The sequence below is a fragment of the Diabrotica virgifera genome, chromosome 8 (genome assembly GCF_917563875.1).
Source record: "Diabrotica virgifera virgifera chromosome 8, PGI_DIABVI_V3a".
Taxonomy (NCBI): Eukaryota; Metazoa; Arthropoda; class Insecta; order Coleoptera; family Chrysomelidae; genus Diabrotica; species Diabrotica virgifera.
In genome coordinates this window covers 70,725,410-70,747,164 of record NC_065450.1, presented here as the reverse complement: position 1 = coordinate 70,747,164, position 21,755 = coordinate 70,725,410, and the positions used below count along the sequence as shown (strand labels likewise).

At 34.2% G+C, this 21,755-nt stretch overlaps 1 protein-coding gene across 4 annotated transcripts in view; it reads left to right on the top strand.

Moving 5' to 3' along the window:
- Positions 1 to 21,755, top strand: part of LOC114339592 (unconventional myosin IC) — a 132,487-nt gene that overhangs the window by 78,351 nt on the left and 32,381 nt on the right. Inside the window, exons 1-7 of one of the 4 annotated variants that reach the window (XM_028290249.2) lie at positions 3,151 to 3,278; positions 9,016 to 9,148; positions 10,034 to 10,149; positions 12,109 to 12,179; positions 16,655 to 17,046; positions 18,653 to 18,856; positions 19,617 to 19,876. In XM_028290249.2, the coding sequence (XP_028146050.2) occupies positions 9,023 to 9,148; positions 10,034 to 10,149; positions 12,109 to 12,179; positions 16,655 to 17,046; positions 18,653 to 18,856; positions 19,617 to 19,876 (1,169 nt within the window). In that variant the 5' untranslated portion in view covers positions 3,151 to 3,278; positions 9,016 to 9,022. Of the gene's footprint in view, positions 1 to 3,150; positions 3,373 to 8,398; positions 8,421 to 9,015; positions 9,149 to 10,033; positions 10,150 to 12,108; positions 12,180 to 16,654; positions 17,047 to 18,652; positions 18,857 to 19,616; positions 19,877 to 21,755 lie in introns of those variants that run through there. The other 3 variants (XM_028290250.2, XM_050658314.1, XM_050658315.1) reach the window with 3 other exon arrangements.

Sequence of the window (21,755 nt, the reverse complement as noted above, 5' to 3'; positions counted from 1 at the left end):
AAATGTACCACCGATGCCATGTTTTCTGTACTACATGAGGTTTATCAAGCATTAAACAATAATCTCCACACTTCCACTGTTTTTTGTGATTATGCCAAAGCTTTTGATTGTGTAAATCACGACATTTTGATAAAAAAACTAGATTTCTATGGAATTCGAGGTATTTCTTTGAACTGGTTTCAATCTTACTTGGAAAATAGGAAACAACTGGTTAGAGCAAATGATACAGACTCTAGTCTCAGAAATGTTGTATGTGGGTTACCACAAGGTTTAGTATTGGGTCCTTTACTTTTCCTTATCTTTATTAATGACATCACTAGTTTAAAAATCGATGGAAAAGTTTTTCTTTTTGCTGACGATACCAGTATCACTTGGAGCAACTCAAATATCGCAACTCTTCATGCTACTATAACTTCTGATCTACTCACAATAAAATCCTGGTCAGATTCTAATTTACTCTCTTTTAACGTAGATAAAACAGTCGCATTACCCTATAAAGGAACTCTTCAACCCTTACCTCTTCATAACAGCCAGATCAGTATCGTTGATTCTGTAAAGTTTCTTGGTATTTTTTTAGATAGCAACCTTAAATGGTCCCTTCATATCGATGTGTTAAGGAAGAAACTATCCTCAGCTTGCTTTGCAATAAGATCTGTCTCGAAGGAAATGGATTTAGCCTCTTCCAAAATAACATACTTTTCATTGTTCGAGTCCCATCTTCGATATGGTCTGCCTTTTTGGGGTTTTGGTACAGTTGCCCAATCCGATGTTATTTTTAAATTGCAAAAAAGAGCAATCAGATATCTGTTTGGCCTCAGAAGAACAACACATTGCAGAAGCTACTTTAAAGATCACAGAATTCTAACATTACCTTCTTTATATATTTTAGAAACTGTTTGCTTAATTCGTAAACATCTACATGTCTTTCCAGAAAGACCTAGACATGACTATTCCACCAGAAATTCTACTTTTGACATCTATTTACCGATCCCGTCCAGTGAGTTAGTAAAGAAATCTATATTATATTCTGCAAAAAAAACTATACAACCATCTCCCTCTACAACTTAAATCTGCAACATCTTTCCCCAAGTTCCGTAAAATGACAAAAGCCTATTTATCTGAAAGACCATATTATTCAATAGCAGAGTTTCTTAACCAATAACTAAGAAATTACAGTATTCTTATGTATAAGTAGAATCTTAATCTATATTTGAGTGTCATATGCAGCAGCATAACTTATTAAATCACTTATTAAATTTCTTAAGGTAGATTACGCAATTTGCAATTTTTTTTTAATTTTGCAATAGATTGTTACTGATTTTTATTTGACTTTATTATGTTTTATTTATATTGACGATTTGTATAATTTTAGTAAATTGTATTTGTTATTGTTTTTATTTATGATTCTTGTAAGCTTTGTTTATAAAATTGTTAAATTTTTCATGACAATAAAGCATATTTCTATTCTATTCTATTCTATATCTTCTTTAGTTGTTCCTTTGATTGGTATTATGAAACCTAAATGCTCGTACCTGTCTGTTTCTTTGATTTGTTTACATTCGTCTATTTCCAGTTTTTTTTTGCTTTTGTATTCTCTGTTGTATTCAGTTTTCTTCGGCTTTATTTCCATCCTATTCTTTGTATACTTAGTCCTCTTTCAGTTTTCTCACCATAAAACTGAGGTCATCTTCGTCTTGTGCGATCAGTATTTGGTGGTCAGCAAAATTTACGAATATAGGTATTCGTTGCTTACTGGTATGTCCATTCTTCGCACTTCCTTTTAGATGAAAATAAAATAAAAATTCCATTTTTATTCAGTTGAAATGCGAAGGCAAAAAAATCTTATTTTTCACTTAGAATACGGAGCGCAGTCCAGCCCTCTGAATCGACGATTTTCGACTCTTGTTGGAGTCTCATCGGAGAGAACGTAGGCCTGCTGCTCCATACTCTAAGTGACCAACATCGAGAGTTTATCCACCACACCGCAACTGACGTAAATGGACTAGGTGACTAGCGTCATCTGGCAATTGAAAGATGAAGTGTTCAATCCTAATAGTATTATTAATAATATTTAAAAATGTTAAAAATATTACTAAAAGATTTTTAAATTGAAAACTTATTGGTCCATTTTCTTGGTAACACCTCCAAGGCCTCTTGTCTTCTTCGCTTCAGCATCCATCTGGCTTGCAAATTTTAGAAGCTTTGGACTTGTTACCAAGAAAATGGACCAATAAGTTTTCAATTTAAAAATCTTTTAGTAATATTTTAATATTTTTAAATATTATTAATATTGCTATTAGGATTGAAAACTACTTCATCTTTCAATTGCCAGATGACGCTAGTCACCTAGTCCATTTACGTCAGTTGCGGTGTGGGGGATAAACTCTCGGTGTTGGTCATTTAGAGTATGGAGCAGCAGGTCTACGTTCTCTCCGATGAGACTCCAACAAGAGTCGAAAATCGTCGATTCAGAGTGCTGGTTTGCGCTCCCTGTTCTAAGTGAAAAATAAGACAGTATTGCCTTCGCATTGCAACTGAATAAAAATGGAATTTTTATTTTATTTTTATATTGGTCGTTACTTCTTTGAGTAACTAGGTCCATTTTCTATTGGAATTTACCAGCTGAACAGACGGGGTCGTGAATTGTAAGTTTTTTGAATTCCCTCTTGTCTTCTTCGCTTCAGCATCCATCTGGCTTGCAAATTTTAGAAGCCTTGGAGGTGTTACCAAGAAAATGGACCAATAAGTTTTCAATTTAAAAATCTTTTAGTAATAATTTAATATTTTTAAATATTATTAATATTGCTATTAGGATTGAAAACTACTTCATCTTTCCTTTTCCATGGTTTCAGGTTTTTTTCCAGAAATATTTTGAACAGGCTACGAGATGTGAAGCAGCCCTATAAATAGCAGTCTCTTTGTCATCTAAAATGAACTGCATATTCTATTGCCCGCTTTAATAGCTACTTTGTTATTCTCTTCATTTTAACTTCTCCGTAATTAATTTATTAGATTAATTACAAAGCATCTCAACCAAAACATGTAATTTTTGATCGATCTATTATTAATCAGCATAATAACTTTTATTGGTTTAGATTTATCTGTTTAATATAAAAAAGCATTCTTTATAGATAACTGGCATGTATGTTATATGAGATAATATCGAGATAAAATGATAATCTTATCTCCAACGAAAACTTTGTATACCGTCTAAATTAATTATGATGAGTGTTGGAAAGTGAGTTGCCCGGTTCAAGAAAAACTTTTGCCAACAACTGGTATGTCAATATTTTGTTGTGGTTGTGTTGCTTTATAGTTGTTGAAAACTGCTGTGTAAATATTATGATATTCAAACATAAAATGACGGTATAGGTATAGTAGATAATATTTATTATTTTAGGTTATGACTGTGTACATATTAGTATCAGGATATGTTTCTTTTAGAATACTTTTAAGAGGCTACAAAAAGATATACATACATAATACATATTGGCATTGAGTTACGAACTTTTAAGAAAAAGTGTATGATTTTGTATTTAATTTTTTAAATCTAATACACCTAGTTAAAGTAGGTACATGTAAAAACTTTGGGCATTTTTGTCACCTACTAGCTTGCTTTATGACTTTTATGATACCAGTAAAACTCAAACGATTCCTAAATATGTCTCCCTTATATTTCTCTGTCTTTCTCCCTCCTTATCCTCTCCCCCTCTATATCTTTCTGCTCATCCAGACCGTTCTGCTTTGAGTTTCTCCTAATCCTTTTAGTTTTGTTAGGATTGCCCTTCCAAACTTTCCTTCTCGTGACATATCCCATCGATTGCCACTTCAATTCTGCTGTAAGCATAAGAATGTTATCTTTCCGTATAACTAGACTTTTATCTCTTATTGTGTCTCTTATGTTAAGAATAAACCACAAATTATGAAATATCTTTGTATTCGTCGTATTGATTTTCAGATTAAGAGGCTTTTTCCAAATATATTTTCTTCTTGTTCTTCTTCTTTTTCTTAGTTCAGGCGAGACTCGTTAATCTCTAACACTTGGTCGTAAGATCCTTGTACCATACCTTGTTTTTTCCAATAAACTCTAGTAGTCCTGTGGTCATAACAATGACCAACAATTTTCTTATTGGTAGTTTTAGTACATAATCTGGTCCAATCTTCAGTTGACCAATGAATTTAACCTCATATTACTTAGCACATAGCAATGGCATAGGATGTGTATAGCAGACTCGTTTTCTTCTTCCATTTTGTTTTTTGTAGCATCTTTAGTGATGCCTTAGAATCGTTCTGGGATTACAAAGGCGCTCTCGAGACTTGTGTGCCACCAAACATGCTCACTTATTTCCATGCATCCCTTCATGACCAGTCACATATATTAAATACACTTTATTATCTTTGCAGTTCGTCACCAGTTTTGATTGAGTGAGTGGATTCTTTACTGCCAGAATAACTATTTGTCAGAAGCCACCCTCGCTCTTCCCTAAGCTTTATAAAAGTATCCTAGGGCATTGCTGCCTCTAAGTATTGCGTTCAGGGGGCCATAATTATTTCCAGTCTTTTATGGCGTAGCCTGAGAAACATGATATCCAGTCCCGCAGTTTTGTATATTTCAAAAGGTCCAATAGCCATCTGACCTTTTGAGAACTAAAGATCACTTGTGGTTCACTTATGGTTTGGCTAAAGTTTCTTCTTTTGGTGCCTATTAGTTTCGAATATTGGCGATCATTCTGGATATAATCACGTTATTAACTGATGCTTTAAATAAATTAGTTGTTGTTGTGGAGAACCATTTTCTCAGGTTCTTTATTCACGATATTCTTCTTTTCCAAATTCCTCGCTTTCCGAACACTTTGCCTTGACGTATTACCATCAGTAATCTGTATTTAGTGTCGTTTCTCATTATGTGTCTCTAGCTTTCTCCTTTTAATAGTATACATCACCTCTCTTTCTTTCCCCATTCTTCGTAATACAATCTCGTTGGTTATCTTGTCCGTCCATGATATCCTTAGGATTCGCCTGTATAGCCACATCTCGAAGGCTTCAAGTTTACTTGATGATTATTACCACTAGTCAATAGTGTCGACTATGGGGAGTGAGTACTTAGATGCTCTACAGCCTAATTCTCTGTGATCGTATACTCCCCATTGGGCAATTTAACTGCTTTACCCTGAGTAACCACCTGGTTCTAGATCTAAAGTTTTTGATGCATGCATTATTCCGATATTAACATATGGGGCACAAACATGGACAATCACAAAAAAGAATATGAACATACTCAGAGTCACTCAACATGCGATGGAAAGAGCAATGCTTGACATATCACTTAAGGACAGGAAAACAAAGACATGAATAAGACAGAAAACCAACGTCACCGATGTTGTACAAAAATCATTAAAATTAAAATAGGAATACGCTGGACATGTAGCTAGGAGTGATCTAAACAAATGGCACAGATCAAGTCTAACCTGGATACCATACCAACACAAAAGACCAGAGGCAGACCTCCTATGAGATGGACAGATGATCTGAAACGGACTGCTGAGAAAAATTGGCTACAAGTAGCGTACAATACAAAACAATGGAAAGGAAAACTTGAAGCGGGTTATGTTCAGATGTGGACGTGAATGGCTAGACGAAGAAGAAGAAGAAAAACCACCTGGTACTTTCAGGAACACTTTCAATGTTTTCTCTTTTGAGGATGCTGTTAACTCTGACACTTTGAGGTGCACTATCAATGTTTTCACAGAATTTTTTCCAGATCCTTTCCTTAGCAGATAGATTTGACTTAATATTGGTTACAGTATAGCCTTACATGCTTTTCAATCACCTTATTTCTTCGCCCATCTTTCTTCCATTGCATGTTGCAACCAGTATATTGCCAGTTCAGCCTGAACGTTGATTTTTGGCCTTTTACGATAATTCCGTACGCCTTATTTTAAGATCCCTCCTAAGAAATTCCCAATCGGTCACCTTAGGGCCTCTATAAAAACTTGGTTTTGAAAATATTTGTACAGTTCATATATTTTATTATTCCAGTATTTATCAACAAAATGAAAAGTAGTGTCATTCAGTATAAAAATTGTAGATGATTTGGGTAGGTTATATCTAGCTATCTACAAAAATGTCGCATGCAGTTATAGTGCCTACAATAATGGGAAATTATTTATATCTGGCCAAACTATAAAATTTCATTAATCTGGCGAATCTCATGATAAGAGTAGGTTTCAAACAATTATTATAAAGTACAAAGCGGTACTTAAAATATAAATTATTAAGATCAAAGTTCCTTTATAGAACTAGATTAGATTTTAAATGTTATTATCAAAAAATTATTACTTTGATATAAAATTTCGTACAGATTCTAACTGTCTTGGTATTTATCAGCATCCAAAATGTTTTATTTCTGTTTTAGTGTTTATTTATTATTGTAAATAAAGTACCCCGCACAAACCTTATGGAAATTAGGTCCCAGTGGATTTAGTTCATACTTTTGGGAAAGTACTCTTTGAAGCATTGTGATGAAAAGTTCTCATGGACACAACTCGATCTTATGGAGGACTTTCAAGATATAGTGGCACAAACTCGGAAAATTATAATATTTACTGGGTATTCCAATTCCCTGAGTTACTGGTTATCTGGCAACATGTATAGAAGTTTGGATTAAATAAAAGTACTAGTAGTCTAGGATTTTTTCCTGGCTATCCAATGGCGACCTTTACTTTCACTTTAACCGTCAACGGACGTCATCTTCTAGAGTTTCGAGGGTTTTCGGCATTAAATTGATATAAAGAGATTACTCATGGGTTTTTGGGATCGCTAAACACGAATATGCCATCAGAATTGACCTTCGGAGCACGTGGTGGCCAGGTCCACTGCAAGAGACGTCATCTTCTAGATTTTTGATGATTTTCGGCATTTAATTGATGCAACTGGATTGGTACACACCGAGTACCCGGAGGTTTTCTGAGTTGTTGTTCAAAGAAAGCGTACAAACTGGTGAAAGTTTTTTAAATTGTTTTAATTATTTATAAAGTTTTTATATCTGACAATGTTTTTCCTTCATTTTGATAGTGTTATTCATCGTGGTCACTAGATACTCCAAAGACTTTTATCTAAGTCATATTCGTGTTCAGCAACCCCAAAAAACACAAGAGTAATCCGCTTTCATCAATTTAGTACCGTAAACTCTCGAAACCCCAGAAGATGACGTGCCTTAGGCACCAGGTACCCCGATGTTCTGTTCTAGTAGCGTATTTGTGTTCAGAAGCCCCAAAAACCCATGAGTAATACCCATCTGCATCAATTTAATGCCTAAATCTGTCGAAGCTACAGAAGAAGACCTGCCTTAGGCACCAAGTGCTCCGTGGGTCGGATCTGATGGCGTATTTACGCTCAGCAGCCCCAAAAACCTGTGAATAATCAGTTTACATTAATTTAGTACCAAAAGCTCTCGAATCTCCAAAGCATGACGTAGGTACTTTAGGCACCAGGCACTACGATGTCTGTTCTGATGGGGTATTCGTGTTCAGCAACTCCAAAAACCTATGAGTAATCCGCTTGCACCAATGTAGTACCGAAAGCCCTCGAAACTCCAGGAGCTCCTTTCATTGACCTTGGAAACCAGGTGCTCCGGGAGTGGATTCTGGTGGCATATTCGTGTTTAGCGACCTCAAAAACCCTTCAGTAATTCATTTGCATCAATTACATGCCGAAAATAATCGAAACTCTAGAAGATGACGTCCCGTGCAGTGGCCCTGGTCACAACGTCCTCCGGAGGTCAATTCTGATGGGATATTCGTGTTTAGGGATCCCAAAAACCCATAAGTAATCTGTTTATATCAATGTAAAGCTGAAAACCCTCGAAACATTAAAAAAAAGACCAAATGCGTAGCATATCGAGTAGCTCTGCGGTTACTACAGCGGGTCCTAAGCCCGGACAAAATGTGGAGGGTTATTGGTAAGGTAAGCAGCCTCCATATGTGTTCCATTTCTTATTCTGTTGTAATCTTCGTATGCTTGTTGTGTTTTGTTTGACATGTACTTCAGGTAAGCTTTTTTCTTTTCCTTGCATATTTCGTGTACCCCTGTAGGGAACTACTTTTCGACTTTGGGAGAGACGTTTTATTTATCTTCATTTCGCCTAGAGCTTCTTCAGTTGAGTCTAAGATGTATGATATAATTTTTGCCCTGCTCTCGTCGACTACCTAAAATGTAAGTAAAGCAACAAAAGAAAACGAAGATCTATATTTGCTTCAATTCAATATAGCACGAAGTTATGAACAAATTAGATAATTTATGATAAAAAATACCTTTTCTGACATCATTAACCACTTCCACGACGATAAAACTTTTTTGTAGAACCAGTAGAACTACCCACCTGATATCGAAAATTTGACTATCTACCGCTGTAATGAAAGGTTTGATAATATTTCTATAATATACCTATGTTTACGTCACTTTTTTATATATCGCAAAACAAAATATTCATAGATAAATATATTTTTAGTACCTACTCCTTTTTAATGTTTTCGTAAATCTAGACTTTCAAAATTTGTTACATTAGATTTTAAAGAAGTTGGGGAAATATTTAGATATTCTTGAAGTACCTACTCTGAAGAACTTCGCTCTTGACGGAAACCTATATTCAACGGGAAACTCCTCTAAAAGGATAGTTTTATATAGATGTAGATAATATATTATAGTGATAGGACGTGAATTCACAACCGGTGATTTAGTCACGGTGATTGAATCGCCGGTAATTACCGTTCGTTGCTAACTTCGATAGCCGTGATCAGTGACCAGATATATCAGATATCAACTTCACGGTCACTGTTTAACATAACTTGTTTATGTAATAAATATTATGATTTTCTCGTTGGACGTGACTCGGGGTAATCCGACACAGTGACATAACAGTGATAGTGACCAATCATTATCTTGCTTTGCAAGATAAAGACAATTGCTAACAATTTCTGTTAAAATTGGTTTACTGACTATTATTTCTTGTTTCAGATAAAAAATGGAACACCATCTTTATGATAGAGACAGAGTGGGAGTACAAGATGCAGTTTTATTAGAAGACTACACTAATCAAGATGTTTTTGTAGATAATTTACAAAAGAGATTTAAAGAAGATGTTATTTATGTAAGTTTATTTTTATTTTGTAACTAAAAGAGTAGATTTATTATGATTTACTATTCTCTTCCTTCTTCTTCTTCTTTTTGTGCAGACATGACTCTGTTTGTTTTTTCATTGTGCCTCCAGTAAGTTGTCATTCCATCGTTTTCGTGGTTTTCCCACTGATCGTCTTTCGCCGTCCTTACTACTCTATTTATTGTCATTCGTCCTATGTGGTCGTTCCATGCTGCTCTTATATGTTTTCTACCCAGTTATTCTATATATTTTTTAACCAGTTATAAGGTTGTCAACCTTGCTTCTTCGTCGTATATCTGCACTTCTAGATTTATCCCATAGTGTCTTTCTGCATTCTTTTTGTCCTCTCTGTATCAGGTCGTGTTTCTGCCGCGTATGTCATTATTGGTCTTTTTTTTTAATTCTACCTTTCATTTCTTTTCCGTTTTTCTATTTCTCCATATTGTTTCATTCAGATATCCTGCGGCTCTGTTTGCTTTATTCACTTGATCTTCTACTTCTGTTTCGAGCTATCCGTAGCCTAGATATTTAAATGTCAGATATTAAATGTCCTAGATATTAAAATGCTATACTCGTATGCTTATAGATATTTAAACTCCATGACTTTTTCTATTATCTGACTCTCCAGCTCTAATCCAGCACATCTTAGTAGATTTGCTGTTGGATGGTGTTTTTTGCAATTACATACTATGGATTTCATTTTTTCTATTGGAATTATCATGTTATACTGTAAAGTAGTGTTAAAAGCATTAAGTTTATCAAGGTATCAATAAAGTTTGTAAATATCCGTTTTAAAAAATAGACAAAGTATGGGACTTAATATAATACAGAACACTTTTAATTTAATTACTATAAGCAATATTTCTACTTTTTCAGACTTACATTGGTCCAGTATTGATATCGGTGAACCCGTATAGAGAACTAAATATTTATGATTCTAAGACTGTGCAAGAATACCGCAACAAACATTTTTTTGAAGTTCCACCTCATGTGTATGTATGACTTTTATATTTATTATATTATTATTATCTTTTACATTTTCTCTACCTTGTTATACGAAACTGTAATCAGATACAATTTGACAACATATCCATTTTAAATAAATTTATTGTTAAGTTTAACAAGTATAAACAATCTAAAAAGGGCTTATTTTAAGGAAAAAGTATTTTCAAGAAATTCGTCTGTTGAACATTTTCACCTACAAAGCGTAGTTTTTTCACAATATCGTAATTAATGAAAAAAAATATTTTTTTTGCTTAAATGTTAATAAAAAACCATGACACAGGAAAAAATTCGATAACCACGTGCTTGTACTCCTTTTGTATTGACTTCCCCCATATATTCTAGTGGAAAAAGGGCAGGAGTTTTTCGATTTTTCAACTGCTTTTTTGGCTTCATTTCCTGGGGTATAATAGCGGCACTTTTTGAAGTGAAAACTTCTTTAGGGACGTTTTGCGATTTTTAGATGGGGAAAAAGCATTGAATTCGCGACCGTCATTGCGACCGTCATCGCTTATGCTATACTTATATTATTTGTATGTATATATAAATTGTATAGAAATATTTAAATTTAAAATAAGAGTAAAACCTATTTTAGGATGGGGAAAAAGGATTTATTTCGCGACAGTCATCAAATGTAAAACCTATTTTTAGATGGGGAAAAAGGATTTATTTCGCGACCGTCATCTCTTCGGTGAAATAAATTTTGTACGTGTCTATATTATGTGTATGTATACATAAATTGTATAAATGTATTTAAATTTAAAATAAATCTTCTTCTTCTTAAGGTGCCGAGACCGTTTGTCGATCGTTGGCTCTCATGTTGCCCAGCATATTAACAATCATTGTCTTATTTACAGCCGCACGAAATAGTTCAGTGCTAGTTTTCCCAAACCATTGGCGTAGGTTTTTAAGCCAAGAAGTTGTACGGCGGCCCACACTTCTTTTTCCCATTATTTTACCTTGCATGACAAGGTGAAGTATGTCATATGTTTCTGGGTGACGCATTATATGACCAAAGTATTCCAATTTGCGTCTTTTAACCGTGTTCACTAATTCGCAGCTTTTATTCAAACGTTGCAAAACCCTTTCGTTTGTGACTCTTTCTACCCAACTGATCTTCAGAATACGGCGGTGGACCCACATCTCAAAACTTAAAACTTATTTTTGGATGGGGAAAAATTATTTATTTCGCGACCGTCATCTCTTCGGCAAAATAAATTTTGTACGTATCTATATTATGTGTATCTATACATAGATTGTATAGAAGTATTTAAATTTAAAATCAATGTAAAACCTATTTTTAGATGGGGAAAAAGGATTTATTTCGCGACCGTCATCTCTTCGGCGAAATAAATTTTGTACGTATATGTATTGAAGTGAAAACTTCTTTAGGGACGTTGTGCACTTTTTGGATGGAAAATAGTATTAAACTGGCGACCGTCATCGCTTCGAAGAAATAAATTTTTGAGAAACTATTAAATTAGCGACGGTCATCGCGACCATCATCGCTTCGACGAAATAAATAATTGAAGTGAGAACTTCTTGAGGGACGTTGTGCACTTTTTGGATTGGGGAAAAGTATTAAATTAACGGCCGTCATCGATTCGACGAAATAAGTTTTTGAATAAAAAATTTCTTTAGGGACTGTGCACTTCTTGGATAGGGAAAAAGTATTGAATTTGCGATCGTCATCACTTCGCTGAAATAAATTTTGTACGTATATAAATTATGTGTATGTATACATAAATAGCATAGAGCATACGCATCGCGTATTATAATACAGGTACAGCACATCTTTTTGGATGAGGAAAAAGCATTGAGCTCGTAAATTATATACTATAGGAAGTTTTCACTTCTGTCGGCACTCCCACGAGTGCCTTCATTTTTTTTTAGGAAATTCTACATTTGCATTGTGTTGTAGTTGTGTTTATTTTTATTTCCTTTTTTAGATTTGCCATTACCAACAACGCATATACATCCCTAAAAGAAGAAAACCGAGAACAATGTATTCTAATTTCAGGTAACGTACCTATTATTATAAACTACTTATTATAACAGATAACGTTATCAACTACAGAAAGCATTATACGTTCACAAAATCACTCACGAGACTCTTTAGCAGTTAAGGTGTCACTGCTTTAATTTTAGATGCAATTCAACAAGCCTTGCGTAAAAATTTGTTCAAAATTTTGCAAAGAGATTGCAAATGAGTTAAATATGCTCACGAATAACACACTACCTATTGAAATATTGATTTTTTAATTTACATTTAAAATAAATTAGGTGTTTTTTTTTTCTCATTAAAGCCGCCGATGTAAACCAGTCATACTGTATCTTCCATTACTTCGTCATGCCCAATCCAGGATTCTGTAACCGTACCAGATTATACAGATTTAGTGGATGGGTACTATATAATATATTTGGAGTCATTTCTTTGTCTTCAGAAAGTGTTTGCCGCGTGCGATCTAATACCTAGCAGTAATGCAAGATATTATATAATTAGGTCTATTCGTGCAGCACATCCTGAAAAGCCTCTGCTGCAAAGCCTGCAGCTCAAGTCTCCATGAAACAGTCTTATTGATTGGCGCACGTCCAGTAAGGAAGCCCATTTTGACTGATAGTGCGGCCGATATGTGAAACAATTGCACATTTAATGATACAAGCATATAATTTGGACCACGTATGCTACACATATGAAGTTTCAAATTTAGATCTGAGGCCATCTCAGATTTTGCTTTTTACAAAAATGGTGGGCATTCAAAATGGCGACTATACATATGTGTTTAATAGTACCATAACTTTTGAACGAAACGTCCGATTTCAACCAAATTTGGTATATAGGTTCTTTTTTTTATTTACAAGATGGATCTGGTGAACCAGAAGAATCGGTTTACCATAAATTGTGTTTTTACTAGTTGTTTATGTAAAAATGTTTTTTTTTTTTAATTTTTCCCTCTGTATATATTAATTTTTCAAAAAGGTAATACCGCAATTGAAAAAAACGTAAAAATATTTTGTAGAAAATATTTTGAACTTTTTAGTTATGTTAAATACCATTTAATAAATGCATAACGTATCTTCACATTCATGTACCCTATGTGTGGCCGATTCGTGGAAATATTATAAGAATTATTGTGCATTTAATGGTAGAAGCATATAATTTGAACCACATATACTACACACATCAAGGTTCAAATTTAGATATAAGGCCATCTCAGATTTTACCTTTTACAAAAATGGCGGGCATTCAAAATGGCGACTATACATATGTGACTAATAGCACGATAACTTTTGAACAAAAAGTCCGATTTCAACCAAATTTGATATATAGGTTCTTTTTTTGATGTGTAAGACCAAGGTCTTGAACCGGAAGAATCGACTTACCAGAAGTTGTGTTTTTCCTGATTTTTATGTAAAAACATGTTGTTTTTTTACCGATTCTTTCACCCTGTATATATTAATTTTTTAAAAAGTTAATAAAAGCGTTGAAAAGAGCGTAAAAGAATTTTCTAGGAAATATTTTGAACTCTTTAGTTATGTTAATTACCAATTAATAGATGCATAACGTATCTTCACATGTACCTATGAACCTATGTGCGGCAGATTCCTGCAAATAATATAAGAATCATTGTGCATTAATGGTAAAAGCATACAATTTGGACCACACACACTACACATTCAAAGATTCGAATTTAGATATGAGGCCATCTCAGATTTTGTCTTTTACAAAAATAGCGGGCATTCAAAATGAATCTGCCGCACATAGGTACATGTGAAGATACGTTATACATTTATTAAATGGTAATTAACATAACTAAAAAGTTCAAAATCTTTCCTAAAAAATATTTTTACACTCTTTTCAATGACGGTATTACTTTTTTTTGAAAAATTAATATATACAGTGTAAGAGAGTTGAAAAAAAAACAACATATTTTTACATAAAAAACAGTAAAACCACAACTTCTGGTAAACCGACCCTTCCAGTTTAAGACCTCGATCTTATTCATCAAAAAAAGAGCTCTAATGGCAAATTTGGCTGAAATCGGACTTTCCGTTCAAAAGTTATCGTGCTATTAGTCACATATGTATAGTAGCCATTTTGAATGCTCGCCATTTTTGTAAAAGGCAAAATCTGAGATGGCCTCTGACTAAATTTGAACTTTTGTATGTGTAGTATATGTGGTCCAAATTATATGCTTCTTCCATTAAATGCACAATAATTCTTATAATATTTGCAAGAATCTGCACACATAGGTACATGTGAAGATACGTTCACATGTACCTAAAAAGTTCAAAATATTTCCTAAAACATATTCTTACGCCCTTTTCAATGGTGGTATTGCCATTTTGAAAAATTAATATATACAGGGTGAAAAAGTTGAAAATAAATTATTTACATAATATAAAATAATTTTACATAAAAAACCAGGAAAAACACAACTTCTGGTAAACCGATTCTTCCAGTTCACGACATCGAGCTTGTAAATCACAAAAAGAACCTATGTACCAAATTTGGTTGGAATCGGACTTTTCATTCAAAAGATATCGTGCTATTAGTCACATATGTATAGTCGCCCATTTTGAATGACCGCCATTTTTGCAAAAGGCAAAATCTGAGATGGCCTCATAACTAAATTTGAACCTTTATATGTGCGGTATATGTGGACCAAATTATATGCTTGTATCATTAAATGTGCAATTCTTATAATATTTGCACGAATCTGCCGCACTATGAGCTTTCTGCCTGTTTTTCGTAGTACTTCAACTCTATTAGCATATGTTCGTCTAATACACATTTTGCCATATGTGTGTGTGACCGAGTATGTTTTCCCATTGAGAGTTATGTTGCTTTCGGATCCAGGCTTTTTCGGATCGTAGACGACGATTTTTAGCACTTCCACGGTATCTGGACAGAAGTGTTTTGTAGATGATGACCTTTTGGAAAATGCATAAGCCCCTTTCATTGGCGTCATCATTCCTCAGGTTCAGAATATATTTCTATCATTAGCTGATACTGGTCATCTACATTCTGCATTTCAATGTACTGATGAGAAGTTGTGGGATTTTATTTTTCACGAGTCGTCAGGTCAGTCATGGACTGATTTAGATTTAGACGGGCTAGTTTTTGAAGCAATATGTTGCCGAAAATATATATTTGGTATGTTTCTGGCAACATTACAGACATCTAATGAAAATATCGCCATTTGGCTGAGCCATGTGGCCGACATTTTACTGGTATTTGAACACTATTGCAGTGTCTGATGCGTTGTCGATAAAGTCGAACTGCTGTGGAAAATTTTGCATGTTGCTCTGTATTTCCTCTTTATTTCCTGTACTCTGTTGAAATTTAATTTGGTTTTGTCAAAACATACAAAGAAAAGATGAATACGTGGTCAAATGAAATCACAAAGGTTTATTAATGCAGTACATTTACGTTCAGAGTTGTGGAACTTGGCAAACTTCTGGAACTATGAGACAAATGGAAAAGTAGTGAACCCTGAATAAATACATTAAACTAAAACTGTTAGTAAACCAATCTTGTTGAGATTGGTATTGCATTTCTCATGTTTGATATTTATTATCTATTCTTGGCCCTATCATTATTTATTAATAGTTCGAAATCACATTTTGACATTTATTGTAAAATTCTTAAACAAATAATTGTCTAGCATTATTTCCATAGTTAAATTACTCATTGTTTCGCGTTTACTTAGAAAAGCCGTATCCACATTTTCCGTTTTTCATTTTTCTTTTTTATGTATCGTCTTAGCACGATTAAGGACGCAGCAACTCTCAAGAGAATGTTCTCGAGAACAAGAATATTCTGGCTGAGAATATTCTCGAGAATATTTCCGTTCTCGAGAATATTCTCTTGAGAATATTCTCTTACATCACTAATGATAGGTATAACTCTGAGTCAGAGACGAGCATTTTCTCTACCCTATCCTTCTCGTGTGCAAATCTCTACTTGAAAAGGTACTTTAGGCCTATATCTGGTTGCCATATGGTAAGAAATTCATTCGTTCGGTATCTCTAATTTTGTTTATGATATGTCTATGTCCTGATTTAACCGGTACGTTTCTCAGATTTTATCGCAGTCTATTCCACATTCGCACTTCCACCCTTATAATTGTATGTAAAGGAGAGAGGTCCAGTAAAGCCTTCATTGCTGCCCCTCACAGCCTCTGTGATATGTACGTCTATGCACCTTGCTTAGTCTGAGGATAGCACTTTTTTGCTGTGCCTTTGGCAGCCATACCTTTGATGCATTTGATTTTACCACCATGTTATAAATCCAATCTAACATGTCTGATTTTAAACCCCACATTAAGTGTTAGAAGACGAGGAATTTTATTAAATGTAATTGCCCCAGTTTCTCTGGAAACTTTGAGTTTGGTGATAGATGTTTCATATAAAACGGATCACTAATGTTAATTTATTAAAAAAACAATTACTGTTTCTCAAAAAAACAATTAAAAACGAATTTATTTTTAGGCGAGTCGGGATCGGGTAAAACTGAAGCATCCAAAAAAGTCCTGAACTTTATAGCCGCAGTTACAGACCAGAAAGGAGAAGTAGAAAAAGTAAAAGATAAACTTTTGTTTTCAAATCCCATTTTAGAAGCATTTGGTAATGCTAAAACTAACAGAAATGACAATTCAAGTAGGTTTGGAAAATACATGGACATCCAGTTCAACTTCGAAGGAAACCCAGTGGGAGGAAATATTTTGAACTACCTTTTAGAAAAATCAAGAGTAATTAATCAAGCGCCAGGTGAGAGGAATTTCCACATCTTTTATCAATTGCTTGCAGGTGCGTCTGAAGAAGAATTGGATAAACTGCATTTGAAGAGGAGTTTGTCTTCCTACTACTATTTGTCCAATGGGGTAAGTCAACTTTAAAAATAAACTGTTTTTAGTAAACGTCTGAATAAATTAATAATTAATTAAATTAAAAAAGTAATGATCAAAATCCATCAACAAGTTCCGGAGATATTAATCGCATAATTATGTTTGAAGACTCAATTTCATTTTTTGAGTGCACAGATTTTATAATAGACCAACAACCCGAAGAACAAGTGGGATTTCGGGCCGGACGCTCCACTATCTATGGATAATATTTTCACATTAAAAATTGCAATGGAAAACGAGTGCAGAGAAATCGAGAAACCCATAATGCTTTAATACATTTGGAAAAAGTATATGACACGGTACCGATCTCCCAACTATGGATAGAAATGGGTAACTTGAAAATAAACCCAATTCTTATTAACGCCACTCAAAAATACTACGAACAAAACTTTGCAAGAATTAAAATGGGACAAGAAATCACTTCTCCTTTTCAAACAACAAAGGGACTAAGACAAGGCTGCTGTCTGTCACCCATCTTATTTAAAATCTATTTGAACAGATCCTTAGTGAAAGGGTAAAAAAATGTAGAAACATGGGAATAACGGTGGGAGAAAACACGCTATATACACTTTTCTTTGCTGATGACTAGGTAGTAATTACCGAAGACAGCGACGATCTTAGCTATATGCTAAGAAAACTGCAAGAAGAATATGAGGTGGCAGGTCTAAACATGAATATGACAAAATGTGAATATCTCATCTCAGTGGGAACAGATGAAATATGTGACCTAGTCTTGGAAGACGACAAAATCAAAGGCGTGCAATCATGCAAATATTTGGGGGTCATTTTCAACAAGAAGGGAAATAGCGCAGATGAAATCAGGGAAAGAATAAACAAGGACAGAGCAGCGACCCGTGCCTTAAACTCTCTTCTCTGGCAAAAAACAATTCGACGAGAAATCAAAAAACACAAAGTCCAAAGTATTTCACTTTACGGTTCGGAAGTATGGGACGTCACCAAAGCTAATAGAAACAAACTTATGACGACAGGAATGGATTATCTGAGACGAAGCTGCGGTAGATCGAAACTGGAGAGAGTTAGAAACGAACAAATAAGAAACGAAATGAAAATGGAGCGAAATATCAATGATGACATAGAAAGAAAACAATTAATCTGGTTCGGACATGTTAAAAGAATGCCAGAGTACACATGGCCTAGAAGAGTACTGGAATGGATCCCTCCTGAAAGAAGAAAGAGAGGACGACCACGGAGAAGTTGGCGCAACGATATTGATGAAGCAATGGTGGCAAAAGACTTAGAAGAGGCAACTGCATATGACAGAAAAAGATGGAAATTGGGGGCGGACAAGCGGCGACAGCCGTAATCAATCCGTTGTATATATACAGATTTTATAATTCTTCTCTACTGACCCCGAGCCGATTTCGTTAGGGCTTCATTTTTAAAGTTTACTCAAAGTTTTACGCATAAACTATATACCTTAAACTTCAAAATGGCGCTAATTAGGTTAGGTTGATGAATTGTTATAAACAAAATAGCTGTGAATTAATTAAAAAAGTGGCTAACTTTGACCCTAATTGTTGATCTAGGCTAGGTAAAATGTGACTACCATTTCTTCTTTTAGCACAACGGCACCACTACTATAAACGATCAGAAGGATTTCAGTGAAGTTAAAAGAGCCTTGACTACTTTAGAGTTTACCGAAAAAGAACAGTCAGATATGTTTTCCGTTATCTCGGCCATATTGCAATTGGGAAACATTGGATTTTCTGAGGAGGAAGGACGTACTCTCATATTAAAACCGGAGCAAGTAGATATTGTTAGTAAGGTAAGTCTTCTTCTTCTTTTACCCTTTAATTCGTCCAATTTTGAACATAGGTTTCCTCCAGTTTCCTCAATTCGCTTATGTTTTGTGCTTTTTATTTCCAGTATGTTCCTCCTATCTTTCTAATGTCATCTCCCCATCTCATCTGGGGTCGTCATCTTGCTCTCTTTTCTGTCCATGGTCTCCATTGTTGTATTGTAGTATTCCACCTATGGTCCGTTTGTCTTTCGTTATGACCTGCGAAACTCCATTTTACCTTGGCTATATGTTGTCCTGCATCTTTGACTTTTGTTTTATTTCCTATCCAGTTGTTTTACTTTTTGTTTTTTAATTTTGTCTTCATTATTTTATCCATGTTTGCTTTGGTCAGGATCCATGTTTGGCATGCGTATGTGAGAATTGGGAGTATGCACTGGTATTTAAAAACACTCTCGTTTTTAAATATTGGCTTACTTAGTTATTTAGACTTACCTTTTTTTATATTAAAAAAAGGTAAGTATAAAGAGGGTTTTATTTCACTGCGATGATACACAATAATAATGATTATTTAATTCAACATCCTCTTCTTTTTCTCAATTTCTCTCACCTTCAGTGCAATCGACTAACTGCTTTAACATGTCTGCTTTTTATTAGGACATGTTTTATCTGATTTTTTACTTTTTTATCGGGGGAAGTCCATGTTACCCTATGAATAGTTATTGACATAAATTATTGACATAATCATAGTTAAATGTAAAAGAGTAAAACTTATCCTTGTTTGTAGCTTCTTGACTGTGATAAAGAAAAAATGAGTCTAGCACTGCAACAAAGAACTATTGAAACTATTAGAGATGTAGTTACTAGTCCTCTAAATAGAGAATTGTCAATATATGCCAGAGATGCCTTGGCTAAGGCCATATACGACAGAATGTTCACCTGGCTTGTAAAAAGGATTAACGATTCTCTACAACCTAGCGACAAACGAAGAAATGTTGTGATGGGTATCCTAGACATTTATGGTTTTGAAATTTTTGAAAGAAATGGGTAAGTTAAAGAAGCACCTATTATGCCTGGTTGCATTAACAAATCACAAGCTCCAGCTTTGCCCACCTCAGCTCATAGATAGACCGGTTTAACTCTCACTTACGTTGCAGCATAATTTTCGTTTCTTATCTATGCAATACACGTGGCAATCCATTGTGACAAGCTGAAAATTGATCTAAGACTCAATGGTGCAACCTGCAACGCGTATATTTCGTAAACTGAGCTTAAGGCACGTCTTAAGCTTCAGATCTGTTGGTGCAACCAGGCATTACTTACATTTAAATTAAGTCTAGACTCTAAGCAGTGCCTACTTATGACAACAAACTCTAGTGTTGTCTTGGTGTAGCCAGTGCTGGATTTAGGCCACTTGCGGCCCTAGGCCAAGTTACCTCGAGCGGCCCCCTATAACTTCACGATTATGTAATTAAAGCATAAATCACATTTCATATTAATACATAACGTTTATTTTAATTTTACTTTTTAAAATTAGTACAACATACAAAGCATAACATAAACGAATTGAAATACCACTAATTCGCCGCCGCCTACGAAAAGTATAACTCCGAAAAATGCCGGTAAGAGTAGAACTTTCAATGAACGCCGGCGAAGAATATTATTTTTGATTATATCGACGCTTGAAAGGTAAAATGTATAATACGCCATTTTTGGTAAAATAGACTTTATATACCATAAGATTCAGTGAATTTTTCTACGTATGTATAAATGGGATTTAGGCTGTTTGAACTACTTTTTTGGCGTATTAAACATTTTATTTTTGGGGTGGTTTTAAAAGCAGCTATGTCTTATGCGCCAGATTTTAATACAAAAATATGTTAACAGTCGTATAATACACCCACCACGTTTGATTCTAGCAAATAAGTCAATTTCACTTTCAGGTATTAGAGCCTAAAGGCCGTGTTAGTTATTTCACATGGCAGAATTTTTTTGCATAGTGGTGCTTAAAACAGTTTTGTTTACATCAGTTACGGGTACAGGTGGCGTATTATACATTTTATCTGTTTAAAATAATATCAAGCGTGCTACATTATCCACTTCGAAGATAGTCTTTCCAAATATAAAAGGCATTTTGAACAATTACCCTTTGTTTTTATGATACAAAATACGTAATGTTAACGTTCTAACGGTTTTTTTGTCCAGTCATACATTATTCGGCTAACAAGTAGTGTTTCTGCAAAGTTTCTCAGTGAGTTTATTTATTAGTTTAATAATTGCATTTCTTCATTAATGAAGGTAAGTGTTTCGTTTTAGTTATCTGTAGTTAGATTTTTATTATCAATCTTATTATACCTAATACATATTTGCAAAATTTCAAACAAAACATTAACACAGAGAAGTAGAGACATGGTTTATTAATATTTTGCGAAAAACACTCATAAAAATATAAATTAGTTATGTCTGATAAGTAGACAATTCTTTAATTTTTTTAACAGTTTTTTAATTCTGACTTCACCTACAGAAACTTAATTTTATGGTAGGTATATGTACATGTACAGTGTGAGCCAAAATGGCAACGGCAATTGAGAACTGTTTTATTATAAATCTCTTAGAAATATTTCTTCCTGATAAAAGTTGGTGCATAAGATAATTTCAGTTTTGGCAATAAAACATTTAATTTTCATACACATAATATTCTCATAATAAACTCAAAGTTTAAAATATTGAAATATTTACAACACAAAAATTAGAGTGTCATAATAGTATATTATGCAACGAGCATTTAATGATGGTCATTATTAAGCGAGTATGAGGGATACGAAACGAGCCGCCTAGCGGCGAGTTTCGTATAGAGTACGAGCTTCATAATGATAATTAAATGCAAGATGTATACACGATCTGTTCTATGATCATTCACAACAAA